At 38.4% G+C, this 24303-nt stretch overlaps 1 protein-coding gene across 1 annotated transcript in view; it reads left to right on the forward strand.

The window, feature by feature from the left end:
- Positions 1 to 24303, forward strand: part of LOC137180747 (protocadherin-9) — a 221964-nt gene that overhangs the window by 150267 nt on the left and 47394 nt on the right. The window contains exon 4 of the mRNA XM_067586022.1: positions 1342 to 1543. Coding sequence (XP_067442123.1) covers positions 1342 to 1543 — 202 coding nt within the window. The remainder of the gene's footprint in view (positions 1 to 1341; positions 1544 to 24303) is intronic.

A 24303-nucleotide genomic window follows, 5' to 3' on the forward strand; every position in this document is an offset into this window, starting at 1 on the left:
ACAAATGTGTTAGTATTACACTGTGTGGTCTATCTATATATCTATCTATCTGTCTGTCTGTCTGTCTGTCGGTCTCTCTGTCATGCAAATTCAACTCCATGTATTTAAATCCGAAGCCATCACGTGTTCCACAGTCTCCAAGGTCTGCAATTCCCCCACCAAAACCCACCTCTCTCTCAACACCCCAACTGCCCTACCCCCCTTGCACACACACCCCTCCAACACCCCCTTTTTTCTCTCTTTATTCCCTTTTTTGTTTAATTGAATGTTGCATGCTTTTGGAGCAGTTCTAAAATATATAATGAGGTCATTTGCATTAGACTGCAGATTGGGTGACCTTTGCTTTTGCCAATAATTACTGTAAAACGCGTCTCTGTCTGTCATCACCAAGGATGTGACAGGGACCTCTCTGTGCTCACGAAAGGTTAGCTGGAAGCTTGTGTCTGGACTTATGAAAAAGCCTGAGGAAAATGTCATTAGAGCAAGGGGAAAAGACACTCGGAATTAACAATTGGAAATTCAATCAGGATGGCTTTAATAAGGATGGTGTGTGAGCGTGTGTGGCTGTGTGTGCGTGTGTGTGTGTGTGTGTGTGTTAGCATGCATATCTCCGATAGAAGGGCTATAAGACATGTCCCAGAATACTTGGGGGATAAGAAATTCCTCTCCTCAATGAGAGTGCAGAATGTGGGAAGAAGGACACCCTGGGGGCGACTTCTGTTAACTCCGCAGGCCACTTTGACTTTGCCAACACCCAAACAAACTGACAACACAAACCAAACAACCAGTTTGTAAATGTTCCTGCAGCAGGCCTCACAAACATAATTATACACTGCCACCAACATATAGGAATTTCGTGGCCTTCATTGCTTGACATTAATTGCATTATGTATTTATGAAAGGCTCACAAATTTTGCACTTTTCACCTTGCTGAATTTTTCTTACAGTGCATGATGTGCAATTTGCATGCTGTTATTGGTTGTCATTGTGCAGTGAAACGTGACTGTATTTGCCATGTGTTAACTCCCCTTCCCATCAATAACTCGGCCCAAGTCAAAATAGATCTTTTACTCTCCCATCATTCTCGGTATTCTGAAACTGAAAATAAACCTTACTATCCATCAATGCCTTCCTCATTTGTAAATGTTTAATTTATATTTCATAGTTCAGACAAAATGCTAAGGCTGCTTATTTCACACTGTAGTACTGATCAGTACTCAGTGTGTCAAGTGCCATGCATGAGCTCAGCTTAGTGTAAAATAATTGTATGAAAAGCAAAATTTGAAGGCGGCAGAGCAGAGCACTAACATCGGAGGCTCTGTTTTGTGCTCTTGGTTCTAGTCGCAGCGACGCGTCACGTTTCACCTGCCGGATGGCTCTCAGGAGAGCTGCAGTGACAGCGGTCTGGGGGACCACGAGCCTGTAGGCAGTGGCTCCCTCCTCACACAACCTCTCCCTCTGGTGCAGGCGCAAGACGACTTCTACGAGCAGGCCTCCCCTGATAAGAGGACTGAAGCTGATGGCAACTCCGATCCCAACTCTGGTGAGTTTTAATATATCTTATGGCAGACTACCATTTCCTTTCTATACACATGCATGACCAGTTTCCTTCTCTCTCTGTCTCTCTCCCTCTCCCTATAATCTCTTTTGCAAGCTGTGTGGGTTAAAAGCACTGCGTAGAAAATTTTTAAACAGCTGCAAAATGTTCACTTTGGTCCAATTTAGTGGACATTGTTTGAGTTGTAATATTGTCTTTTATGTCAAATACAGTATGACGTTTTCAATTATCTGCTGACTGTATGAAAGACAGAGAAATCAGAAGATGCTTTGTCTTAAAACTGCACTTTAAAGAAAGCAAAGAAAATGTTACAGGTTTTGCTTCGGGGAATGACTAAAACTCCTTGAAAAGAGATAATAAATAGTCATGGAAAACAACATCAGTCTCTTTAAAGAACTCAATGTACCAAATATCATTTAATTTAGAGTCATTTGATTGCTCAAGTAGGTTTCTAGTGGAAACATGAGCAGGTCATTCATTTCTCAGTTAATCATCCAGACTTGTTCGTGCCTCCCAGGAGCAAACCTGGGCCTCCCATAGGCTCCTCACCTATTTGTGAAACTCATTTGATTTATTTAGAGATGATTTCCCAGTTGGAAGTCTTGGTGCTCAGCTGAAGATGTTAACTTCCCACTATTTCTGGTGGGAATGTACATCTCCGACCCAGTTTTCTCATTTTATCATTAAGAGGTGAAGCGTGCGCGAAGATCAAGCGCATCACCCCAAGGTCGATGCCAGCTTGCCTGCTGAGAGTGGAGCAGCCAGCACCACATAAATACAAGTGCAGTGAATAAACTGTGTGTGCGTACGATTTCATACAGACTCGAACTTAGCAGATGTACTCACAGTTGGCAGATGTACTCAGTGAGGACCTTGTTGGCCTACTGACTAAGAATGCATATCAACGTCTTAACAAATGAATACAGCTGCACATGGCCAAGCCACGTGCTATTGCAGTACAGCTAACTTGCAAATAAAAACACATTTAAGTTTAGTTCAAAGGGAGTCTACAAGCAAGGGATAAAATGTATGGTCTACCCTACCTGCATGTTATTCCATGTCACACCTCTGTGGGAAGATCCCCTACTGTAATATGTAATACACGTCTTGTATCTGATATAGTAAATTCACACAAAACAAATTTATCTTAGTTCATATGTTCAGTCACTTATTTCTTGTATGTACTGTCGGTATTAGGGTGAAGTTTGTATACCTCAGTGCAAAAGTGATAGAGAAGAGTTTGGGATGGACGTAAATACAAAGTCTGTAACTTTAGCACTGGAGACTGAGATTCATCTCTTGCTTCAAGACAACATTTAACCAAGATGATTAACTTTCCCTAATCTTAACTAAGTGGTTTATTTGCCCAACCTATGCTTTACTTTCTAGGGGATATTGAAGGGAAAACTAAGAAAACACTGAAAATTAATGTTTTGCAGATACCTACAGTACAATAGAACCTTCAGTTGACAGTGAACAATTAGAGGATATATTCATTATAAATGTTTTGTCATTATGTTGATATAAAACATAATCTGGGCAGCATTACACTTCTTTCAAATCACAGTAGCTATTAGGCAAATTTGTTGTGTAAGAACATCATTTTTAGGAGACACATTTGATGATATCATTGCAGTTTCATAAGTGTACAGACAGGCGATTAAAGGCAACACAAATTAACAATGTTTTAATATATTAAAGCTGTAATTAAAATATCAGCAATTACTGGCTAACACTGTTGATGTGCACCCTGCATTTCATGGTGTGTCAGACGTTCATGCTATATTGACATATGTAGATTAGTTATGCATGTCAGAAAAGAGCTTTGCTGTAAATGTGATGAATAATAAATGCATGAACAACTGTATAACCAAATTGGAGTATTAAAAGCTAATATATATACAGAATATATTATACTTGTAGACAGTTATTGGTTAATTGCAAGTGAAAATAGTAATCGTAGTCGTATGTATGTATGTATGTATGAATGTAAAAATGTGCTCAACCATATAAAACAGATTTAACATACATATTGAAACAAGATACACAAACTGTCTAAATGGTCTCTCTGACAAGCCTCTATAAATGTGAGTAAAATGGTTGTACTCTTACATGTTACTGTGATTATGGATAATTTAAGAGTATGCTATTTAAAAGAGAGCTGGAGGGATAGCGAGAGTCTTGGTTGGTCCAAATATGGCCTACTTAAACTGTAAAGCACCTCATTTGATGTAAATCTTACAAAAACAGAACTGTTTACATTATCACCATAGTACGAGTTTCCCAATATAAAGCCTCTTTTGTGTCGTTTAGCAATGACATTCTGTTTTTTTAAGAATTATTTGCCTGTGAGCAAACTATTTAAAGTGATAACAATGATCTTTGACTTTTTGCTTGGCAGAATAATGATTTTATGTCCAGTCAATGATGGATGTGTTACCTGCTGCTGGTACTCCCAAATATGTGAACTCAGTGGTCCCAGGTTAAGTACTGTAGTTGCGGATTGAACTTCTGTCAGACTTAAAAAAAAGATCCACTCTCAGTTGTTGACAAAGGCAAACAGGATCTAGAAGATATTTGACATTATTATGTTCTAAGTTGAGATGTGCAGCATCTTCTAACAAATATGAAAATTGCCCCAATTCAGTTCAACGTTTTAGAAAAGGACCTTGTCAGTGGGTGGTCTTATAATGACAACGTGTTGTTCAACGTCTGACAGTACTATTGCCTTTTTTCTGACGCATTAAGACTATTCAAAAGACCTTCTTAAAGAACAAAAATTAAGTGATTTATTAAATTTTGTCTGCAGTCCTCATTTATGTGCAGGATATTGAAAAAAATAGTTTCAGGGTTTTCAGTTTTCTTCTTTGATTGCAAGCAGCATAGGGATTCACATGGGAGACAGATCAAAGTTTTTTTTTCAAATGAGGGTGATCAGTACAGTATTGGTAATTAGGCAATTGGTGTTTAAGTTGTAATACTTGCATAATACGTGGGACATCCAAACAGAAATTCTAATTCTTAATAAATGATTAGCCTATTAGATTTTTTTCCACATGCAAAAGAAAGACAATTCAGTTGATTGTTGTTTGGTGATGTGAATTAATTGATGATAATGAAGACTTAATTCAGCTTTAGCAAGGTTTATATAAGTCAAATTCAGTCAAATCCATTGCAATTGATGTTTTTCTGGACAAATGCAGCATCTGCATGCTATGCCAGATTATATCATACACTAACATTGACTAGCTAAACAATTCTCCTTTAATTTTCATTACACCTAAAATGATAAAGTGATTGGGGGTAAAACTTAATCTTCTAATAACTTTTGAATCTTGGCCTCCCCATCTGTTGTATGTTTAAAAAGTGAACTTACTAATTATCCTTTATGTAATACAGGAAAGTGGTTAGTCTTATGCGTAGGTTGTGGCTTTCATCTGAACTAAGGAAACATACAGAGTGTGGGAGTTGTGAATGTCTGATGTCTAACAGTCTTTTTTAATTTATAATGGAGTAAAGGATAAAGAGGTGTTTTAAATTTCTTTGTAACTTGAAAATATTACCAGTTTTACCACAATAAAAAAGCCTAAAAACAAACACATGAAACTGGAGAAAACAACATTTACAGATGAGTGATACTCAAGAACACATCGATTTCAGTCAACATCATGATAATTTTTGTGAAGACAGAAAGTAAGTTGACAGTAATGAACAAGTAATATTTGGGTAAATGTGGTTGCTGAGAAGGGATGATTTGCTCAAATTACCTTACAGGGCACCGTTTCCCAGTAAATGATTGATTTTTAATGACTGATTATAAAGTATTTTCTAGCTTATTTCTTTTTTTGTTTTTTTTTTCTTTTTGTAAAAAAGCTTGTACATTTTTACGCATGATTCCCAAAACAACACTCACAAGTGCATGTGTAGTGCTGGTAAAAGCTTCTCACCATTAGCTGTCCATGGTGCTGAAGAGATCGATCAGTTGATTTAAAGTAAGTAGTTGCATTTACCTCTCCATAAACCATGTTAGATATTGAAAATACATAAATTACAAAGCATACTGTAAACAAAAATTATACAGAAGATATAATCGCTGCAGTTAGAATTATCAGTATGAGTATTATGAAAAGCAGCCTAATTAACAGTTAATAGTGACACATCCAGCTTATAGCATCTCACATGTTTCTGGTTTTAGATGTTTCAAGTTTTAGAAAGTTAACTCATTGATGCTCAACATCTCGCCTTAGTGCAAATTAAGACCTTCAGACAACAAGTCAACATTTTTGTGTGAGACCTCATTTGGAAACTGGGGTTTCACTAAAGATAAGAAAAATAACTAGTCTGCATAAACACATTAGAATTAGATAAATAAAAAAGAAAAAGAAAAGCAGATGATCAGGAAAAGTGCCATTGTGGCTAGACGAAATTAATATACAGTAGTATAATATTATAATATTATAGTACTGTACATCTAGAGATGTATAGGAAGGGGTATAAGGTATAGGTATAGGAGAGTTATAAGAAAAATATCCTTCACTGCTACTTCAAAAAGAGCCTGACAAATAACAACAAAACAAAAGTATAGATAATGTTACAAAACGTATACTTCTCTTCATCATACTGTTTGCAGTCGTGATTGTGAAGGCTATGCTGGATATAATTGCTGTCGGGGTGATGGCAAATAAAATAGAGAGTGTGTAAATCAAAAAGAAAAAAAAAACTCATATGATTGCAGGATCAAAAAGATGAACTAAAGGGAAGAAGCAGACAAAGAATCTTCACACTGCATTAGTGGCTCCTAATAAATTCAATGAATGACATGAATGGTATTTATTTTTTTGTTTCTTTCTTTCTTTTGTATCAGGCAATTTTTACAGTTAAAGATCATTACTGTTGCACCAGACACCACTGGTATTCACAAGGAGGTGAATGATAAATGGTAATGATAGAAGTATAGGCTGGAAGATGAAATTAAATGAAAAAAGATATAAAGACTTCAAATGTAAGATGTTGCATTGCAGCCAGAGGCGTCATACCCATTCAATTAGAGGGGGTATGTGCCCCCACAAATATCTGAGATTTGATGGCTTTAGAAAATTGTTAAATTCTAAAATCACAATACATGTTTTTAATTAGCCTTAATATTTATAGTATGGAAACAAAAGTCGCTTTTCTTTATGTTGTTATTCATATTTAACTCGGCCTGATACACACATCAAGAATTTCAGAATTCAGAATTTCCCTTTTGAAATTCACTTTAGCATCAGTTGTTTTAACTCACAAGTAATTAACATTAGTGCTAGCTTGTTGTCCTTCCCTATTATTAGCAGCTAAATTGTTGTTGTTATCAAAACTAATACGAATTTGCACTGAAATACAAAACAGGATGGGAGATTTTTTTACAAAGAGTCAAGAGCTAAATTAGCATAAGTAAAAACAGTAGTTACATGTTTGTGAGCTTTCTTTAACATTAAATAATCAACAGTGATGGCTAGCTAACCAGCTAACGTTACCCCTGAGTTTGAAGCCTTTTCCCTAACATTTTCTTGCAAATGCAATACAGTGTCAATAAGTGTCATTAGTTCTAGATAGTTATTGATAGGGGGGCAGTTTGATCATACACATAAAAACCAAAGTACATAATTACTGATAACAACTGGGTTTCGTATGAACATTAACATATGTGTTATTAAACTGTGCCCCCTTTTCAGTCTATAATGAGATGGTAGAACACGCTTATCAATCTACAGTCATCTCTAAGAGTACTTTGTACTTTCTTGTGCTTTCGAATAGCAATGCTTTTTGAAAAGGCACTGCAAATGTATAGTGGTTTGTAAGATAGGTTTTAAGATCAATTTAGCCTAAAGGTGCTTTTAGGTAACGGGGCCCAGGAGCATCTCTAAAATGTTCATTCTTTATCATACTTTTCCCTCAGCTTGTGCCTTACTGAGTACAAATGCCAAAATATTGAGTTGAAATTGAGATTTTTATCTCTGATTGGTCATACTATTAAAAGACAAATCAAATCAATGGTAACTTATTCTAAATATCTTCCCAGAACACAAAAAACTGTTTGTCCCTTTGCAATTACAGAGTAAAGTCGTTCTCTGCAGTTTCTGCAGAAAGAAAAGAAACACATAATGAAACAAATAAAAAACCAAGTCGCATATTCATCAAATGAATGCATATTTGGTGCACAACATAATTCTGTCAATCAGTTACATTTCTGAAAAAAAAAAAAAAAAATACAATTGATTACTGGGCTGTTGAGGTCTGTCAGATTGGTTGTGCATGGATGAGAGTCCCTAGACTACAAAGAAGCTGAAATAATACATAACTGGAGAGTACCCAGAATAAACAGAGAAAAGAGAGGGGTGAGATAGAGAAGTCATGTTTATTTATTAAACATTTAAAACAACCATTATTGACTAAAGTGCTATATAAATGATTTAAAAACACTGCAGACAAAAAACACAGAGCAGTAAGACAAAAAGATCACTTGCACAATCACACATACACACACCCAGAAAGTCAAAGGCCAATAGAAACTGACTCTGACTATTCACGTCTAGTAAAAACCCTTAAGCTTCAATCTAGACTATCAAACATCCAAGTGCCTCATGTCTAATGACTTAAGAGTTCTACAGGCCAAATGGTATCAAAACAAACAGAAATATAATCAATCAACTTTCTTCACAACAACAGAATTCTGAATCTTTTAATTGTCCAAGAGACAGTGAATAGTATGGGGCCAGAACAGCTACAGTTAAATTTTGGCATCAAAAATAATGTTTGACATTAAAAACAAAACCTGAACTGGAAAAGGAAACATTGTCATTGAAACACTGTATTGGAAAAAGTTGTATTGGCACTGAAACAAGTATTGGCACTGAAAAAAGTTCCACTGAAAAATAAAACACAGGCATTAAAAATATTTCAATCTTATTATCTTATTTTATTCTGATAATTTTTCTGTCACGGCAAGGAGGAGAGCACGCAGGCAGGGCAGAGCACCATCAGCCCCTGCCGCCTCAACCACATAGACAACCTCATTGTCATGGCCAGGTCCAGAAAATGAGCCATTTTCCACACAGCCAAGTTGGTGCTGCACCTAACTCCGTTAGGTTTTGCCATCAACTGGAAGAGGAGGGTCCCCCAGCCACAGCAGTGGAGGGAATATTTGAGAGTTGTGCTCGACTCAGTCAATCTGCAGGCATTCTGTCAGAACCCAGACGGATGGCCTTGCAGCAGGCAGTCCTCAGACTGCGGCGGGAGTATCAGTGACAACTCTGACTGTCATGCAGGTGTTAGGAATCATAGCAGCGGGCCATCCAGTTGTTCCACTGGGGCTCCTGCAACAGTGGTTCGCCAGCCTGTGCTTGGATCCCAAGAGGCACAAGCACCACTTGGTGAACATTACCCCATCAGTGCAGGAGGACCTGTGTTATTGGGGGTCCCCACAGCGTCTGTCGACGGGGACCCTGCTGGGTCAAGTGACCTCCTACATAGTGGTGTTCGCAGATGTGTCCTTGATGGGGTGGGGGTCACCTGCCTAGGGAAAGCAATAGGTAATTTGTGGCCTTCAGGGGAAAACCAACATATTAAATTAAATTTAATATAGACTGATCTGTTCATTTTAATACATTTCTATTATTGACATGTGGTGATATGTGTACATTTAGAGCCCCAGAGGCAGCGCTGTTGTTCTGTCCAGTAAAAACACGAACCTTCTTTTTAAATACAGACAAACTAATGTGGCAGCTACAGTTGTTATATTTCATCTGTGAGACCAACATTTATCCTCATAAAGGAATTATATCATATATCAAAATGCTACAGAGACATTCGAGGTAGCAGCAAATCACCAAAGAGCTGCACAGATCAGTTCATTAGATCATATTCTCCCTGGGATGACAACGCAGGACTCGGGCTGCTGCTGCAAGATGACCAGCTGGTCTCACCCGAAAACATTGCAGCAGATTTACAGACAGCCGTTATTTGGATTAACTGACCACATATTGGGAATCTAAATGGGTACTTAATTAATATTAAATCTTGATAAAGTGAGATATTAACAGTCATAAAGCAAAAATTACAACAGTCTGGCTCAAAATCTCCGCCATGATGCCATTGCCCTCGGATATCTTCATCAGACTGCAAGGCATACTGGGTAATGTAGGCCCAGTATGAGCCCTCCTCTCTATGCCAAAATGGTGACAGAAAGTTGAAACTGAAAAACAGAAAGATGAAAATGAAAACCAGTGACACTCAAAAGAACTGATAGCATAAAAAAACAAACTGTCATTGAAAAAGGACAGACATGTAGAAAAAATCTGAAGATTGACATTGAAGAACACATCATAACAACAAAATATCAAAATAAGATAAGATTGTAAGATTGTAATTTTTTTAATGTTTTATTTTTCAGTGGAACTTGCTTCAGTGCCAGTACAACTTTTTCAAGTACAAGTGTTTCAATGCCAATTTTTCCTTTTTCAGTTCAGCGTTCGTTTTCAGTGTCATATTTTATTTTCAACGTCAAAATTTAACTGTTGCTGTTCTGGCCCCATAGGGGAAACCAATAAAATAATTCATGTCATTGGGCATGGGTATGTGAGACATTAGCCATACAAAAAATATACATTTATAAAAGTAAAAATGATTTATTTGTTATTTATTAATTTAGGGGCTGAAGGCATACATGACTTTCTTCAAATTCTGTGTGATTTTGTAGATGTTTGTAAAAGCTGACTTTCAATACTGGATGGTGAAATAATTCACCTAAAGCAAAAACTGTTATTTTGAATCCCAAAGATTGTGGCCTCTTTGTTTGCTTTCCCAGATTTTTTTTAGATTCCTTACATTACTGTATACAGTAAGAGAAGAGGTGTTTCACACTGCTTTTACAAAGCATTTCATTGCCAATAAAAGACAATAATAGTTTTCTTGGAGATAGACTCCAGTGGCACACCACTTCTAACAAATATTGTTATTGTGATATCATGGCCACATATAGACTCAGCCTCTGGATGCTGAATTTGAAATAAAAAAAAAAAAAAAACTGTATTATAAGACCAAGTCATTAAGTCAGTTTGAGTCAGTTGCACAAGTTTGAACACTGTAATGTATTCAGTTAACTTCAATTAATTTTAGACCTTTGGTAAATAAGAAGGGAGTTTATTTATGCTCGACTTTTCTATTACTATTCACATGCTTGTCTATAAATCTCATTTTGCCCACACTGAAAGTTAGACAAATGTCCTGTAATTAAAGTGGTTGCATTGTAACAACAGTGTAATCATGATTTATACCCGATGCCAGCCATCTAAACAGCCAGTGTTGTTGCATGTCATGAGCTGTGATAGGGCAATTATCACCATCATTGACAATATAAATGAAGGGGAGGAGTCTTTTTTAACATTTTTTTTAAAACAAAAATGGTTTTCAAAAGTTAGGAAAAAGACAGGATTTTTATTCCAAAAGCTATATAAATATGGACCATTGTTTTTTTGTTTTGTTTTGTATTGGGGGGGGGGGGGGTTGACACTGATATGAATAGGCAAAGTGATCTGGAACAACAAACATGGATAAACAGCAAATAAAGCCAAGTAACATATTGAACACGGTCTATAATTTAAAAAAAAAGTCCATTTAAGATAACAGTTAACAACATGTTTACAAGAACCGTTTTATAAGGTGTGGAGATGGATGCATTGTGGGCACATAAGTACCGGAGATAAGTATATTTAAAATAGACACTGACAGTAGAACTGAAGCATTACTACTAACACTAACACAAAGTTTGAGACAGGCAATGAGAATGGCAAGAGCCATCATTTTAAAGTGCCCCTCCAGTCAAAAATGTGTTTTATTTATTGTTACTTCAGTTGGATGTTTGATCTTCACTGTGCAGAATGATGTATGTGCAAAGTTTGACACTAGAAGGCTGTTTTCACATTCATCTGCTGAAGCGTGAATGTTTCTCTGTACTCACCTTAATTTTTTTTGTTTGTTTTTTCCTTTTTTTGACTGTTTATTTGTAATTTTGAGATATTAACAAAACAGGAAAATAGTACAAAAACAGCATGATGACACTGCCCCTGGAACATAGTGGGACATAGCGAGGACCTTAAACTGCCCAACCCTCTCCCACCCACCCACAAACAATTGTTCACAGTTCCCACACTGCTCCCCCCTCCAAAAAAATTACCCCCAAAAAACAAAACACACACACATAATACTGTTCTACATCTGAGAACAGCCAGGGAGTTCCATATGTTCAACATATGCTGTGTCCAGACAGTTTGCCAAGGCATGTCACTTGCCTGAGATTTTTAACATAGGTGATGAAAGGCTGCCAGGCGTTTTTGGACCTTGTCTGTCAGCCTTTCAATGTCAACCGGATCTTTTCTAGCTACAAGTACTGCATGAGATACCTGGTCCAGTGAGTGTGAGAGGGTGACTTGTCATCCTTCCACCGTCTAGCAATTACAGTAGCAGATGCTGAGGTTCACATCCTCAATCAATACACCTATGCAAGGGTAGACTTTTCAGTGAAGTCGAAGACATATTGTATCAACCAATTCAAATTTTGAAATGAAAATTATATATGCATATTAATAGATTCTGAATTTTTCAATGACGGAGAAGGAGATTTATTCATTTTCAGAATTTCTAATTAGGTAATTTAACCTTTTTTTTATCAGACAGATTATTATTCAAAACATGTCTGGAGGGGTTTTTAAATATTCTAGATGATATTTGACAAAGTGTAAAGAAGAGCAGGAGATAAGGATAGGTTTAACTGGCAAAGGCGAACAATGACATATAAGACAGCATGCCAAATGTGAAAGCTTTAAAGCAAAAAAAAAAAAAAAAGATCAAATATTTTTGAGCCCAGCAAAATATATGCTGTCAATTCAGCATTTAGTCTTCTTTGGTCAGTTTAGTTCTTATTGACCCATTGTGGAATTGCTTGTACTATCACAGAGGTGATCAAAGGATAAAGGGGGTTGCCCTACATGTTCTTTTTTCATGGGTTAGTCAGACTACTCTAGTGTTAACAAGTTTGGTTGGTGGGTCAACCTCAAAGTATTAAAAAAAAAACATTAGCAAAGTAACTTTTCAGTATATTGTAGCTATGGTTGGTTTCAAGAACTTTCCTCATCGCCATGTTGAGTGTTGAGTATAATCCAACCTTAACATAAATACTTAATATAAATTAACAGTCAACACCTTATCATGAAAACAATCAACCAAAAAATTACATTTTGACATGCTAGTAATAGAGCTGTGTAGCTATATATTTTGTTTATTTCTGCAGAAAATCACGGGTAAACACTAAAATATCTTTACTATCTACTGTACTGTATGTACATGGTTCTGGTGAAGTTGCCTGGTACTGAATTAATTAAAAATACATATCATTGAACATCAAATGTCTTACATAAGGAACATAGGAAGCTGAGAAACCAATGTCAGCAATTATTGCATGTGTTACTATGTTGGGGATTATAGCAAGCACATAATACTGCAGGCGCAAGGCCCGCACTGGTCCAAACGCAGTCTTTATGCAATTTCCCCGAGGCGCAAGTCTACTTTTTCTGTGTCTGTGCCTGTTTGGTAATTTCCGGGCACCAAAGGAGCGCATGAGAAGAGACGCAGCTGAGGCTGTGTTTATACAGATTAGGCAATGCAGTGCAATTTTGGTGCTCATTTTGGCACGAAAACCCGCTCAGACCACCTCTTATCACACATTCAGACACAGGGCAATTTTCATGGCTTCAGTTGGCAGAGGCGCACGCACACAGACACCTCCAAAATCACAGAACACCTTTCATGTATGTTAAGTTTTGGCCCTTTCAGTTTGCTACACATTTTTTCATCTACTGCAACAACAACTTGTAGAATGTCAGAGATTTTCTGTGTTTATTAAACATCTATAATCGTCATACAGCAGCAGGAATGATATGTGTGTTTCACCTACAGTCGCTGATTAGAGAGAGGGGCTGTGCATCATTTTATGTGCGGATGGCACAGCAGAGGAAACTTCATTAATTATTTAAATCATCCTATGTGGTGACAGGATCAGTCAGGAAAAATAATGTTCTGCATTTTCTACACATCAGACATGAAAGCTGTTACTCACAGATTCCAAGTTTAACAATAAAATAATTTGAAGTAACGCGGCTGTCCTCAGGATGCGTCCTGAGCTCCATCAAATCAGTCTGGACATTTTTATTATCTCCGCCAGACATAAGCCTGGAGGGGATCATGCATTTAGTCGTGTGTGTGCATTGGTCTGTGTGTGTGTGAGTGTGTCTGTGTATCTGTCTGCAGCTAATCTCACATAATACTGGACCTGGACCTGGATCAGCCTAATATTTTTTTGTGCACATTCATGACTGTATGATCAAGGACCTCTCGTGGTTGCAGTGATTCACTATTTTTGAAAAACCTGTTTTATAATGCTATTCCTCATGAGCCTATCGTAAAGCTTAGACTTTTCTCTTTTCGGCAGTCCTTGCCATTTTGCGATACACAGTATGACATAGCGAAAGGCATTTCCAGCAATTGGCTAGGCTAAAAACAAGGCTTACCTTGTCTGCTGCAGGCCACATTTTGGCCTTTGTCATGGCACAAAAACTGACATCCATATAAAAGTTTGGTTTCATGTTGAACTGGAGTATCTGCAGATTAATTCCATACCCGATATGTTATGATCCACTAAAGTTAGGCACGATGCAACATGAATATCCGTTTTTGTTATCTTCGCTGCCATCTTGACTGTACACACCTGGCGGAGATCTGCACTCCACTGAGTGCACTCTTCTAGTTGAATAAAAGTTCAAACTCAGGTTAGAGAATCAAAATATTTTCTTCTGGCATGTTACTAGGTTTTTTTCAGTAACTTTTCAGTTATGCTACTTACAGCCAAGTCTCAAAATATCTGCAGTAGTCAGGACGTGTGGACATATATCCATATAATCAGTGTGTAGAATATCCTCTGACAACCAGAGGTCCAACCATGCTCGCCTCTTCCTAAACAGGGTAGGCATACATCAACATCCTATATGGTGAAAACATTTTAAAACAGATTCAAACACAGTCCTGCTTACTTTACACACAGACGGTACAACGCGGATACCTTCATTAATCAGTTAAATATTTCGATGAAACAGTGATAGAACTTGTGAACTTTTCAAACACTAACAAGCAAATTTCCAAACTCAATTCTGTATGTTTATTTAAGGATATAGTATGTGCTTAAAAGCTTAAATGAGGTCTTTGAATATGCAGATGAGGAGTAGAGCTTCTTTCGGCTGTTCCTGTTAGGGGTCACCACAGCGGATCTTCTGTTTCCATCTCTTCCTGTCCTCTGCATCTTCCTCTGTCACGCCAACCACTTGCATGTCCTCCCTCACCATATCCATAAACCTCCTCTTTGGCCATCCTCTTTTCCTCTTGCCTGGCAGCTCCCTCTCCCAATATAACTAGCATCTCTCCTCCGCATATGTCCAAACCATCTCAATCCCACTTCTCACTTTGTCTCCAAACCATACAACCTGAGCTATCCCTCTAATATACTCATTCCTAATCCTGTCCATCCTCATCACTCCCAACAAAAATCTTAGCATCTTCAAATCTCCCACCTTCTGTCTTTTCGTCAGTGCCAACACCTCCAAACCATACAACATAGCTGGTCTCACTACCCTCTTGTAAACCTTTCCTTCCACTCTCGCTGGTACCCGTCTGTCTCAATTCACTCCTGATACTCTTCTTCACCCTGCCTGTACTCTCTTCTTCACCTCTCTTCCGCACTCCCCGTAACATTGAACAGTTGACTCCAAGTATTTAAACTCATCCACCTTCACCTCTTCTTATCCTTGCATCCTTACCAGTCCACTGTCCTCCCTCCCGTTCATGCACATGCACTCTGTCTTGCTCCTACTGACTTTTATCTCTCTCTCTCTCCAATGCATACCACCACCTCTCCAGGCTCTCCTCAACCTGCTCCCTACTCTCACTACAGATCACAATGTCATCCGCGAATATCATAGTCCACAGAGACTCTTGCCAGATCTCGTCCGTCAACCTGTCCATCACCATTGCAAACAAAAAAGGGCTCAGAGCTGATTCTTGATGTAATCCCACCTCAACCTTGAACCCATCTGTAACTCCAACCACACACCTCACCGCTGTCCCATTGCCCTCATACATATCCTGCACCACTCTTAAATACTTCTCTACCACTCCTGACTTCCTCATACAATACCACACCTCCTCTCTTGGCACCATTTCATGTGCTTTCTCTAGATCCACAAAGACACAATTCAGCTCCTTCTGACCTTCTGTATATAGCCAGGGACATGGCATCTGTAGTGCTCTTTCCTGTCATGAAACCATACTGCTGCTCACTAATCATCACCTCTCTTAACCTAGCTTCCACTACTCTTCACCATAACTTCATGCTGTGGCTGATCAACCTCTGTAGTTACTACAGCTCTGCACATCACTCATATTCTTGAAAATCGGTGCCAGTACTTCTCCATTCCTCAGGCATACTCTTACTTTCCAAGATTGTGTTAAAAAATCTAGTTAAGAACTCCACTGCCATCTCTCCTAAACATCTCCATGCCTCCACAGGTATTTCATCGGGACCAACCACCTTTCCACTCCTCATTCTTTTCATAGCTGCCCTCTCTTCCTCCTTGCTCATCCACCAGACTTCCTGATTCACTATCCCCACATCATCCAACCTGTCTCTCTCATTTTCTTCATTCATCAGCCCCTCAAAGTACTCCTTCCACCTTCTCAACACACTCTCCTCACTAGTCAGCACATTTCCATCTCTATCCATCACCCTAACCTGCTGCACATCCATCCCAGTTCTGTCCCTCTGTCTAGCCAATGGGTACAAGTCCTTTTCTCCTTCTTTAGTGTCCAAACTCTCATACAACTCACCATATGCTTTTTCCTTAGCCTTGGCCACCTCTCTCTTCACCTTATGCTGCATCTCCTTGTACTCCTGTTTACTTGCTTCATGTCCCTAGCTATCCCACTTCTTCCTCACCAATTTATTTCTCTGTATACTTTCCTCCACCAAGTCTCCTTGTCTTCCTTCCTCTATCTAGATGACACACCAAGTACCTTCCTAACTGTCTCCCTCACCACTTCTGCAGTAGTTAGCCAGCCATCCAACAGCTCTTCACTACCACCCAGTGCATGTCTTAACTCCTCCCTGAACTCCACAAAACAGTCTTCCTTTGTCAGCTTCCACCATTTGATCCTTGGCTCTGCTTTCATTCTCTTCCTCTTCTTGGTCTCCTACAAAGTCATCCTACAAACCACCATCCGATGCTGCCTAGCTACGTTCTCCCCTGCCACCACCTTGCAGTTTCCAGTCTCTTTCAAATTTCACCTCCTGCATAAGACCTGTGTGTCTTTCTCCACTCTTATATGTCATTCTGTGCTCCTTCCTCTTCTTGAAATACATATTCACCACAGCCATTTCCATCCTTTTCACAAAATCCACCACCATCCTTACACATTCCTCTTCTTGACACTATACCTGCCCATCACCTCCTCATCACCTCTATTCCCTTCACCAACATGCCAGTCTGCTCCAATCACCACTCTCTCCTCCTTGGGTACACTCTCCACCACTCATCCAACTCACTTCAGAATTCTTCTTTCTCTTCTATCTCACACCCAACTTGTGGGCCATATGCGCTGACAACATTCATCATCACACCTTCAGTTTACAGCTTCGTATTCATCACTATGTTTGACACTCTCTTCACCTCCAACACACTGTTGACATACTCTTCCTTCAGGATTACCCCTACCCCATTTCTCCTCCCATCCACACCATGGTAGAACAGTTTGAAACCACCTCCAATGCTCCTGGGGTTACTCTCCTTCCACCTGGTCTCTTGCACACACAGTATATCTACCTTCCTCCTCTCCATCATATAAGCCAACTCCTCCTTCCCTTTACAGTCATAGTCCTGACATTCAAAGTTACGATTCTCACTTCCACACTCCTACCCTTCTTCCTCTCCCACTGCCTCCTGACATGCCTTCCCCCTCTCCTTTTCCTTCCCTCAACAGTAGCATAGTTTCCAACGGCACCCTGCTGGTCAAAAGTACCGGTGTTGGCCCTTGGTAACCTGGGCCTCGACCGATCCAGTATGGATTTTGATTTATGATCCACATATTTTATTTGGCATATGTTTTACACGGAATGCCGTTCCTGACACAGCCCTCCCCATTTATCCAGGCTTGGGACCAACACTAATAATGCACTGGCTTGTGCACCCCCAGTGGCTTAGAACTATTGAGTTAATTATCCTATATTAATTGATTGTGCAAAATAAGAGGCAGCACTGGTTTACCAACAGCTACAGCACACATGTGAGCACATGAGCTTTATTTTCATTCTACCATTATCAGCATATTTGGATTGATGTATATTAATATTTGGGGTTTCCTGAATATATATTTGGGAACTTCAGGGGCTACACAGAGGTGAACTAATTTCTCTCTCTCACTCAGCCTCTCTCCCCCGTTTCACTTGTTGTTGCATTTAAAGGGGATGAGAGGAGCTCACGTGATTGGTTATTATTGAAGCCCACCCCGACTCCACCTACACATAATACATTCCTCCCACTAATAATGTATTCAGTCACTCCTCCACATTGTGCCTGACTGAGCCCAGAGTGTGCCGGTGCTGAGGGTCGGGAAAATTGCAAAAATGTGTTGGCCACACCCACATGTGCCACATGCCAGGAATTAAGACTTGGATCTGCGCCTGCGCCCTATTTCAGGAAAATAGGCCCCTCTGTGTTTTATCTTCTGGGGCAAATAATCCTCCCACTCATTCATAATTAAATCACATTTAAGGTGAATCAGAGGTGAGTCAGCACACTGCATATCTACACCTCATTTTGTTTATACATACAAGAGGGATGTTGTTGTATTGCTTCTGTTTGTTATCAGTTTTTTCCTCATTAAATGCAATTTTTCTGTGTCTGTTATTTCAAGTGGGGATACAAATTTCCTGCGGGTCACTACAGCAAATTCTTTGCAGATCTGTAGGGTATCATGTACTGCAATTTTATATGCACATTGGACATAATTTTTCTACAAAAATCTTATAATGTAACAACCAAAACAAACAAACAACAAACAAAAAAACAAAAAACAAAAAAACAATGCCATATTAAGTGTTCAATTACTTCTTGATCATATATAGCTGTACAAATCAGGCATTGTTTTTGTGTGTGTGTGTGTGTGTGTGTGTGTGTGTGTTAAGTGGGGGGGGGGGGTATTTTATTGTCATCAGGACTTTCTTCTCCAGAAACAAACAACAAACACTGGCCATTTTTTTCAAATGTCTTAAAATGACACATGTTTTTTCTACAAAAAGTGAAGTGAAAAGGTGATGTCATTAGTTTCATGTTAAAATGACATATGTTCACTTTAGTTCGTAGCTGAAGTAGAAATATTGTGACATTGGTATGCTATTGCTAACAGTTCTGGGCATAAAAAGGGATTAATTTTGACACTCGATACTTTTGTGTTCAGACTCCTAAAGTTGACATTTGTTTGGAGGTTTACCCAACCTGAATGGTTAGCATTAGGCTATATTTTTATAATCTCAATCAAGTTGGTTGCCTTAACAACCGTAGGCAGATCAGATGCACAATTGGTAGCATTGCATTGTAGTAAGTATGGCCATTATTCTACAAAAATGCAGGCTTATGTATTTGCTTCAGAATCATTCTTTTCTTGAAATTTCAAGGTTCTTCTTGAGGATGTACACTCATTTCTCTGTCGCTGGGAGTTTGGGCAGGTATTCAAGCACTAGTTAAACCGTATCTGTGGAACTGTTTGAAGATGAGTGATGTTAACAGGAACACGGTTCACCAAAATGGTTGGTTGCACTATTTATGCATAACACAACCAACTGACAGCAACAGAGGAGGCAGCAGAGGAGAGGGGGTGAGTGGACGAGGTTCTTGTTGAAGTAGCACAATGTGACTGGGTGAGGATAGCTGTTAAGGGGCTTGGTGAAAAGGGACAAAATGCTCAAATGCAAGATTGTTATGTTCTCTAGCATGAAAGTGGAACCACTTTAGCCATTAATCATTGATAGACAGGAAAGGATGGATAACTCCCTAGTTGAGGTATTCTGCTCCATTCCAGTCTGCCATGTTTTGTCTGGTGCATCAAAAACATCTTTCCAAGTCCCAACTCTGCCAAGCATTCATATTAAAATAAATAAATAAATAATCACTCTTAAATTAGCCTCTTAATCGGCCAAAAACATAAATAAATAAATGTGGAAATACTGTCTCTAACTGTGAAGTGTGACAGTTACACTAGTGTTAATCACTAACACTTGTCTGGACATGAGGTCTAGGTAAAATGTTTTTTGTTTTTTTTGTTTGTTTTTTTCATGATGATGTCTCCATAATTATCAGCATGTTGGCAATTTACTTCATTACAATATGGAGAAAATATGCTCCAGGCAAGCAAGTTGGCCACAGTGCCATGTTTTTATAATTGTTAATGCCAAACTTCTGGTGCTATATTTCCCAGGCGTCCCAGTTGTCTCTCCATGGCAGGGAAGATTGGCAGCTTCTACACTGCATTTTACCTTTGCGCTACCAGGCTTATTATCATGGGAAATGCTAGATTAGGGAACTACTGTACACAAACAGGAACTGATTTACTTTGCAACTTCTACTATACAACTTTACTTTGCAGTTTTACTAGTCAAACAGTGTAAGAAAGAATTTATTTACTGAGTGTTTTTTAGCAGACTGTCACAAGTCAAGCATTGACTAAGTTGATTTCACAAGCACAAAAAGCATAAACCACCAAATTGTGTGGTACTGTCAGTCTTCATGGAACACATAATGGCAGTTGTACACAACTTCTCAGTAAAGTGTGTGATTTTGTACCTTGAACAGCACTAATATATAATATATAGTGTTGTGTTCATGGCTGAAGGAAAATAGCTTGGTAATGTATAGAAACCATGAATAGGCAGGGGAAGTCAACTAGCTTATACAAGCTGTTGTAGCACTCACAGCGGGAGGATTGATTTACTCAAAGCAAAACATACCACAGCAGACAGTATGTATCACACTCAAGAATGAACTGGATAAAAAATATTTGGCTGTTCCTCTGCATTGCCATATATATACTGCATTTTATATTATTTTCAGTTCATTCATTGTAAGCTCTCAAATGAATGACAGGCAGGCAGGAGAACTGTGTTTCCCTGTTGTCTTAACAGGGCTGACAAATCTGACTCCATCAGATTTCTGACAGTTTCTATCAAAGGATGGAAAACAAATGAAAAACAGGAAAGTTCTTAGACAGCTAGCTGGTTTTTGTTGTTTGTTTGTTTTTTTAGTTATGTTGCTGGTTATAGTTTAATTCTTTCTGTTTCTCAGTCAGATTGTGTTGTAGCCTTGTATATTCTCAAAATTCATAACTTATCAAGTCTTATCTTGAGTTTAACATGACCTACTGTTTCAGTTTTAGAGAGCTAAGCTAGCACAGACACTTGCCACCTTGTTGTCATAACTGAACGTTTGATTTTTGTGTTTTACTCATTACCAATTTGAGTGTAGAAGGTCTGGTGAAGTTGATAATATCAGGTGTGGTCAGTGTGAATTCATGTTGATTGGAATGTACTTCAGTGGTAACAAGTTTTTACATTGGGGAAAAAGGTATCCAAAAACCCATACAAACTTCTCTAAGCACTTCTATGCTCTTTGTCTGCTTGGTATATTCCAATTATACTTGTATTAAATATACAACCCCTGTTTACCATTTGAACAGTGAGTTGCTTTAGTGTATTTAGAAGTTTATATAGTCATATTTTGGTCAGAATATGATTATATAAATTGTGGAGAATAGGTAGTGAATTCTCTTCTCACTGCAGTCAGACACATTCCAACATTGGGCAACGAGTACAAAAGATTAGTTGAAAATGGTTGGAGATATGACCACTTTGCCAAAGAGAAAAGAGAATGAAGACTGCAGAGCACAGGCTGGTGAGTAGGCTTGGATTGTGTACTGGAGATGTGTACATTTACTCTCAGGCACAATCACTCAAATTCTGAATTAAGTAAAAGCTTTTGTACTGTATATGACCAATTGTTTGAATGCAGGCAGTGGCATAAGAGGCTTCTGACTTTGCTTGGACAAGAAGCAGACTGCAGCACTCTGGTTGAGCTATAGGGGCATAGAAAGCACTTTAGTGCCACAGCCAAGAGCATCTTGTAGTAATCCAGACATGACGTTGTAGCCATGATGTGATCCTAGTGGAATAAAGTTGAGGCAAGTAAGCTTAATGCCTATAGCAAACAAGGGCTATTTTAAATGCTCATCCACCACTGGGTAGTGGTAGAAGCAGATACATCATCTATATGTAGTCATTTACTGGTGTGATAAAATATCAACATATTTGCAGTACAAATGTACACTACTTTTAATGTACATTTGCATGTTTTATATGGATATTTACTATTATACAAATTGTTTTATGCAACAATCCAGTATTCTCTAAATGTCCATAATCAATGATATCTTCAAACTAACATGCAAATATCTCAAACTCAGTTAAAAGATTTATTGGTTTAGTTACATTAATAGCAGACAGTTAGAAAAGGATAGAATGTAGGAAAATATACCAACAAAAAACAAATGAACTCGCCTTTGTTAAGCAAGTAATTCGGGGGCAGACAGTCAATTAAGCATGTACATTTCACATGTACAATTTATGTATAACTGTCCAGGGAACATAATAGGGGACTGCAAGACAATAACAGTCTCATTAACAGAACATGTTTAATCCGCTGTTACAAAATTATGTAAAATAGAAAAAAGGTAACAAGAAAAGCACAAGATGCACACCTACACATGGTTTGTTTTCAGTACAGAACAACAGGTTGAGCTGCTGATGAGACCCTTCACACATCTTTAAATATCTTTAAGCTTCCATGCATGTGTTCTGATTACAACCATAAAATATCGCCAGTTCTATAACTGTCTGATTTTACTGTTGCACAGTTATCCACACAAAGACATGACATAATACCTTTTTATGTATGCTTTATTGTAGAAATTAGAATGGTTTGAAAGCATTCTCTCCATTGAATAAGAGTAACAGACACGTCCTCTGAAACACTGAACTCCATGCCAACAGCTTTGTTGTATCTGTAGTACAGATGCCCAGCAATTGACTATTCAGGATAAACAAATACCAGGCTGTCACTCAGTCTGGCAGCCATCCAACCACCTCAGTCACAGACAGCAAGATGGTGGGAGGCCAAAACAATCGATGGATGTCACAGATCTCCTGACTATACCTCCATGCTGCTGTGACAGACCTTGAGTACCTGTTTGCATATTCTCTGACTGTGTGTCAAAGTGGTAAATCAATATGGAGTTTCATAAACCATATATTGCCAGGCATGATTCTGTCCAGGAGACATATTCTATTATAAAGTTTTGTTCTGAGTTAGGTTATCCTGCCAACAGTATGCCAGCCAGATTTACCCTTGCTAATTCTATGTCCTCTTTTCTTAAGGGAAATTCGGAGGGATGATCTATGCACATTCATAATTTAAACTCCCCTTAAGCCCAGTTCTTCTGTATGTGAGAAGTGTATGTTTGTGTTTGTGTGTTCCTTCTGATACCTAAATCCTATTGTGTGAAGAGGAAGTAGCAGGGTAGAGTAGCTAGGGCCCCTGACCAAGCCTGTGGGTGGGTGGCATGGATTCATAAATCAGGGAGCAGTGTTAATCTCTCTCAGGTATTGGAAAGCCAGCCCTCAGTAAATATGTTGCCCCAGGATACAATGGGGTTTAAAGGATTTCTGTCTCCAAAGAGAAATTAGGCAGGAGCTTCAGAAGTGAGCTAAATGGAAATGCTTGCTGGAGCATACAGAGAGAGCAGGGTGCTGCTGTCAGCTAGTAAACATCGTCTCAGAGTAGCCTCAGTCATTATCGTGGCAGTCGGTGCCAACAGCAAGGGTGAGCAGACGGGTGGGCTGATGAAGAGAATCTTCTATGCTGATGATTAGTCACAATAGGGAGGAGAAAAATCTGAGGACTGTTGGATTATATGGGAATGAGAATTATTTGTGCAAGTAGTAAAGTGGCTAATTACAGTAACTCACAGTTACATCCCTCCACCTTTGTTCTATGGAATTATTGGAAATACTGTCTATCAGATCAACTCAATCATGTCCAAATTATTTTTTGCTTAGTCTCGCTTTTTTGTGTATGTACTGTATAGTATTTCAAAAAAGAATTTCCTTGGTTGATTTTACAGACAACGTGTGAAGAGTGGAACAACTTGAAATGTACAAATCATTTTAAATTTTAACATAGCCTATTGTACACAATAATTTTAGGAATCAAAGAGTGATTTTAGGAAGTCCGCTGTATCAGCCAAATAGTCTGATTAGTCAATTTCACATGTATAAATGATTTTAAATGTTAGCTTATTGTAGTTTAAAATTTTAGGAATGATATACTGGTTTTATAAGGCAATTATAGAACTGTGACTTAGAAATGCATTAAATAATCAAATAGCGCGAATTGAAATTACTCCCAAACATTGACAGTATGCAGTTCCATCCACCATTCATCAATTATCATATATATATACATATTTAGGCAATTTAATGAACTTGGTTAGGGAAAGACCGCTAAATG

This window comes from Thunnus thynnus, chromosome 1, assembly GCF_963924715.1.
Source record: "Thunnus thynnus chromosome 1, fThuThy2.1, whole genome shotgun sequence".
Taxonomy (NCBI): domain Eukaryota; kingdom Metazoa; phylum Chordata; class Actinopteri; order Scombriformes; family Scombridae; genus Thunnus; species Thunnus thynnus.